This window comes from Callospermophilus lateralis, chromosome 2, assembly GCF_048772815.1.
Source record: "Callospermophilus lateralis isolate mCalLat2 chromosome 2, mCalLat2.hap1, whole genome shotgun sequence".
NCBI classification, from domain to species: Eukaryota; Metazoa; Chordata; class Mammalia; order Rodentia; family Sciuridae; genus Callospermophilus; species Callospermophilus lateralis.
The window spans coordinates 194,131,557-194,138,152 of NC_135306.1; the positions used below are offsets into that span (position 1 = coordinate 194,131,557).

Below are 6,596 nucleotides of genomic sequence, written 5' to 3' on the forward strand. Positions count from 1 at the left end.
AGTAAATTTCTGTTAATAATAGGCAGAATATTTTTGTCTTTCCTCTGCAAAGATTTTGCAAGTAAAGTGAATGGAGAGCAATCAGTAGGTAATTTCTCTTTTCATTCTTTATTTCTTTCATTATTAGATTCTAATAAGGGTATAATTCAACTATTTTTGACTTACATATAAGAAAGCATACAATTCAGTTACTTTTAACTTACATATGAATATCAAGTTGCCAGCTCAGATCTTATACCTGATGTGAAAGTAAAGATCATTTTCTGACCTCTACATGAAGGCTTTTCTATAAATGTGTATTACCATATTTCTATACAAAGGAAATCCTATTAAGTTTCAATCAGAAAAACAAAATTTACTTATTAGGTCAGAAATTTAATTTTTCAAGTGTTTAATGTCTACCTTTCATCAGAAACAACTAACTACCAGTCTCTTCCACACTTTCCTCATGGAATTTTTTACTTCCTTATTCCTGAAAGTGTAAATCAAAGGATTAAGCAAGGGAGTTAGGATGGTGTAAAATATGGCTACCATTTTGTCATAGGGGAAGGCAGATGGAGGTCTTGCATATATAAATATGCATGGGACAAAGAACAAAACTACAACAGTAATGTGAGATCCACAGGTGGACAGAGCTTTCCTACGCCCCTCAGCACTCTGAGCTCTCAGGGAGAACAAGATGATGCCATAGGATACAAGCAACAAGGAGAAGTTGATGATGCAGATAAACCCACTGTTGGCGACCACCAGAAGGCCTAGGACACGAGTGTCAGTGCAGGCCAGCTTCAGTAATGGGTACAGGTCACACATGAAATGATCAATGACATTAGGTCCACAGAAGGGCAGCTGGAAAGTAAAGAGAATCTGTATGATGGAATGCAAGAAGCCCCCTGTCCAGGACACCCCCACCAGAATGCCACAGAGCCTCCAGTTCATGATGGAAGAGTAGTGCAAGGGCTTGCAAATGGCCACATAGCGGTCATAGGCCATGGCTGTGAGGACAATTACCTCTGCTCCAGCAAGGAAGTGCTCAGCAAAAAGTTGAATCATGCATCCTTTATAGGAGATGGTTTTCCTCTCATAAAGGGAGTCCACAACCATCTTTGGTGTGATGACAGAGGAGAAGCAGGCATCCAGAAAGGACAGGAATGCCAAGAAAAAGTACATGGGGGAGCCCAGCAGTGCAGGGCTACAGAGGATGGTCACTACAATCAGCATGTTGCCTCCAACGGTTGCAATGTAGACCAACAAAAACACAACAAATACTATTTTCTGAACTCTTGGATTATTTGAAAGGCCCAAGAGGACAAACTCAGTTACAGTGCTCTGGTTTTGCATGATTTCCAAGGAAAAGGTGAAGGTAAAACTGTGATCATGTAAGCATATAATATGGATAAAATAATTGCTTCAAGCTATTTGTAATGTTATAGTCATCAACTAGTTGCTGCAACATTAGGTGGACTTATCTCCAGTGCTTTTGTTATCACTGAGAACATATTATTAGATATTTATTGAAGGCTGTTGTAGATCAGGCAAAATTGAGGTATAGATAAATTCTTGTACACTTTATGAAAACTAGATTTTCAATATGGTAAAGAAATTACTTTGTCAAAATCCAGCTTTAACCATTGTGTAGGAGCTGCCTAGTGTATTGTTGAAAGGCATTCTGAAGCCACACTCAAGTTGCAAACAAAGAAACACTATTATTTATTAATCACACCTTCCATAGGCATTTAATGAGGCAGGGATGAGTAGCCTGCCATGCTCGATTAGAGGACTCCTTCATCCTTCCTCTACCATTAGAAGAAGAAATAAGAGGCAGTTGAGTTCCTGACCACCATGGATGCTTTTCAAAAATTTCTTAAAATCATTGGAAAGAATTGGTCCTGTGAATGAGATGATTCATTCTTTATAAAACAAAAATGTATATAATAAAGTGCATAGCTCTACTATACTTGATGCATGAATGCCTACAAAGTTTTGAAATTTTACTTGCCATTTATCATTTAAAAATGTGAACAAAGGTTAATAAAAATAATGTCTATTTTATGCTGAATAAATGGAAGAGTGCAGGGAAATCAATTGCTTAGGACTCACAATCTGTGTGAGGTTTTATTATCCCTATTTATTGTAAAGGAATATGTATTTAAAGCTTAATTTGAAGCAACAGACAGATGCTTGATTTACAGTTTTAACACTGAATCTCTAGCTCCAAAATTCAGTTCTCTCCCAGAAGATCAGCAGAGAAAGGACTAGGATGTTTTCTTTTCCAGCAGTAAGTTCAGGGAAGCCATGATCTCTCTACAGTTTTGGTCCACCTTGAAGTTTAAAGCATATTATTCCTTTGATCATGTTTGAATGAAGAATTTTAAGAAGGAATCAGAACGCATCATGAAGCTTCAGCAGGCACTTGTCCAACCACCTACAAATGCATATTGGCAACATGTAGGTGAGGAAAGGAATAACTGGGTAAATAAAATTCAGAGTCTTGAGATTTTATTATTATATATTCATTATTTATTACAATGTGACTCTATCTGAGCAGATACAATCCTTCAAAACACATGGTTTCAAATGTATATGACTTTATTATAACATAGAAATGTTCATAAGCAGCTTATGCACTCATCTCCAAGGATTATAATGATGATCAAATTTGGTAACATATAAATATAAATGATAAAATGTTCTTACTTGAAAACTAGGTGTTTTACCCACAGGACGCTTTTCCATGATTCCCCATATAAATACTACCAACTCTTGAAATCATTTGCTTCTGGTTGACACAGCTTCAAAAGGTGACTGTATTCTCACGGTGCATATGACAGAATCACAAATAGCATTTGTGTCTGTGAATATTTATATACATATATGCATACATATGTATTTTTTGTTGTTAAAATATGGGAATAAAACCATAATTGGGTTTATTCAAAAATGAAAAATGGGCCTATATGTATGACTTCCCCTTAGAGCCAACAGAAACAAATTGGAATATTAATAAAGCTAACATGCACAAGTGTGTGCCTTAGCATATGTCCTCTGCTAGTTTCACAGCAGCCATTATCACTGTGATTTCAATTCATTCCTCACTGAGGTCTGCAACATGAGCCCTGTTTCCACTGTGAGCTCTGTATCCACGGCTCACATCTAATCACCAAGGAAACAAGAGTATGAAGTAAACCCTACAAGTTCACTGACTCAGACAACAGCCCTAGAAGATCAATATGTAATTTAGCAGGGGTCAGTTTAGCCAAACTCATGAAGACCTGGCTTCCAAAGTTTCTGAGACTAGGTTAATCATAGCTCTCAAAACATCTAAAAGCCTCAAGTTTATGCTCTGTGAATGAGTTTAATAGGAAGGGCTACTCACCTGGTGCTTGTGAGAGTCCACTGAGGCCACCCACTAGAAACATCAATGCAGTCAGAGATGCAGATAGTGGGGGAGGGGCCAGAATGTCCTGCCACAGCCAGGGACACAGGGACACAGAGCACAAATGACAACCTTTGCTCCTGACTCCTGTCTTACCTCGACAAGGCTGACCAGTGCTTTTCCTCTTGTTGATTTACAAAGGTCAAATATTTGATTGATGGTTGTTTGCAGTGAAGAAATGATACTTTTTAAATACACAACACCTTTAAATGTCTTTAGTTTTCCTTGAATGCATTACTGTGACCCTGAGACCCACCTGGTTCCATTCCTGTTTCCTGTACAAAGAAATCCAAACTGAGTGAAAAGTTAAAAGGAAGACAGGTCCCTATGTTAGTCGGATAATTAAGGAACTCATTTACTCATTGTCTCATCAACTTTACCTGGAAGTGTTTTAAGGAAAAATACCATTTTAGGGTTGAAGATTCCTCAGATACAAACAAATCAACACTTTCTTTTTTCAAGTACAGAATTTCCAAAATTAGTGCTAAAACTTCAACAACAAAGAGTATAGTGTGCTCGTGTTCTTTGACCACAAATTTTGTGATTTTAGATCATTAAAAGGTAATGTCTTAAATGTACTGTGCTTTTCTGGACTGAATCTTACTATGGAGACTAGTGGAAATTATTTAAATATAGATAAAGTTTTGTATTATTCCTATTATTATTATTATTATTAAGTGGTACCAGGGATTGAACCTGGGGCACTTAACCACTGAGCCACATCCCCACCCCTTTTTATTTTGAGACTGTCTCACTATGTTTCTTAGGGTCTCAATAAGTTGCTGAGACTGCCTTCAAACTTGTAATTCTCCTTCCTCAGCCTCCTGAGTGGCTGAGATTATAGGCATGCGCCACCACGTCAGGAAAAGTCTTGTATTATTTGCTGACATCTCTTAGTCTTGTCAAACGTGCCCATGGTAACATAAGAAAGCAGTATTAAAGGAAATTAAGTGAGTAACATATTAGAACCCTCTATACCATCTTATTTCTGTTAGTCTAAAATTATACCAAATAAATACTTGAGCACAAAGAAAAAAATCTGTTCAGTTTTCTGTCAAAAAGGTAGCAATCCCAACTTCATGGTTATAGCTGTGTGCTATTGAATGACTATCATGCCTAAGCTTTCTGATCCATAGAAAGCATAAATCTAAAGGAAGATGTGAGTATTCATATCAGCAATATTTTAAGCAATGTCTGCATAAACAAAGTGAGATAAAACTGAACCAGTCATAAGAATAAAATACACTTATTAACATCATACTTTAAAAAATGACTCCTGCTCTAAAATGTAAACAAAATTTATTCATTCATTTAATACTGCTAAAAAAATTATAAATTATTCCAGAATTATAAGCATGTTTGTATTGCTTATACTAGTAACCACAGACATAAAAACTTATTCTATTAATGAAAAGAGATGTAGAAATTTTACATTGGAAATTTATACAGTGTTAATATTGGCAATTAAGAAATATCTAAAATATTCAGCAATTAAGATGTCCCTATAAATGAAATTATTACAATTTATCATAACTTGATACTATCAATAAAACATTAATAACATGAAAAAACATAAAGCATTTTATAAGTGAGAAATGCAGACAAAAAGCAAACACTGATTATTTATAAATATTTTAAATATAATTTTATAATTTAGAAGGGGACACATAACAATGAAAGATATTTTATTTGGAAAATGTGTTTTGTTACTATTGTAGGAATATTTATAATTAAGAAGCAAGATTAAAAACGGAAACATCAATTTTCCTTAAAGTTCAGAGATAAAATATGAGCTTTATGGTTAATTTATATGCACAGGTGGAACTATTAGGCTAACATACCATAGCATCTTATATTAAAATTTTATACTATTGAAAACTTTCCAAAAATGACCACATCATGGACCCAACCCTCTCTAACCTATACATATTCTTCAATATCTAATTTAATTCTATATTATGATGTAGGTAACAGGTTCCACTGTCCATATGTCTCCTAGAACACTCCTTGTTCTCTCTCCTTCCTTGATACCATACTCTTGAATATGCTGACACTGTTCCTGAGATTGCTCAGGGGTCCCTCAAATCATGACTTGTGGCTAGTAGCCACCTCCTTGGGCAGTGACTTTGGGAAGTTGACCTCTCTGTGTCCCACTATTCACACTACTCACTTTTTTTCTTTCTAACAAAACTAATTATTTAGCAGCAAAACTAATTCTCACACCAACTTTCTGCAAATAATACAATTTATGTTTTAAATTTTATTATTTACATATACATACATATATTTGAAAACTGTAAGAGAGGTCTGTAATTAGGATGTCATTACAGGCAGTATTTTTGTAATTGTACCTCAAGCAATAAATTTCAGATAATTTACATGCACATGGATGTACATATCAGTCACATTTTCATATATTTTATTAAATAATTATTATTACTAATTCAAAAATAAACAAAAATCCTATCTATAATTATCTTTTTAAAAAAATTCCTTAAATTTAGCATATATTTGATCTAAGATTCTTCTTCACCAATTAAAGATATATCTCTTGTCCTGCCCGATTAAGCATTTCCTGTCTGATTAAACATGTTCCCCTTCCTGGCTATCTAAGATATACATTATTTTCAGATAGCTGGTCCTTTCCTCTGCCCTTAGTATAGTTGTGCCAATTTCCTTAGATATCTCAACATTTATATTTAATGTGGGTGAAAAAATATCCAGTCTCTGCTGGTTTTCTTCTTCACAGATCCCTGAACTTCCTTCTTTTCATTTGTCTTAGCGATTTAGCTAATGGTAAGGGTGAGACCAAGCTATGACACTTAGTCCTGAAGCAGCTCTATACATCAGTCACTTGAACTTTCCTGAATAATTCTGCAATAGGAACCCAATGCAATCTATGACATCAAGCACACTTAGCAAATTACATAGTTAAATTAGAAGCTTTCATTCTGTCTTATGAGTCCCTGTTTTTTATCTTTAATGTCCTTCCCTTTGCCATTTGTTAGTTTACGGTTTTAGCAATAGTAAATTTTGTATCCTCTATCAGTATCTATGATTGGCACAATAGTACTTAAATTTACCAAGCTCCTACTAATGTACTTTAATACAGATTCATAAAATTCACCTTATAATCTAAAGCATTAGGATGGGGGTTAGAGGA

The 6,596-nt window shown here is 34.9% G+C and overlaps 1 protein-coding gene across 1 annotated transcript; it reads right to left on the reverse strand.

Moving 5' to 3' along the window:
• Positions 1–408: 408 nt before the first annotated feature.
• On the reverse strand, positions 409–1,350 carry LOC143390307 (olfactory receptor 4C15-like). The gene has a single exon (XM_076842763.2). It carries the CDS (start codon positions 1,336–1,338, stop codon positions 409–411), a length of 930 nt encoding a protein of 309 aa, XP_076698878.1. The 5' UTR covers positions 1,339–1,350.
• Between the last annotated feature and the right edge of the window lie 5,246 nt (positions 1,351–6,596).

Coding starts and splice junctions, on each gene's coding strand:
- LOC143390307 (XM_076842763.2), bottom strand. CDS start 1,338: ATGCAAAACCAGAGCACTGTAACTGAGTTTGTCCTCTTGGGCCTTTCA.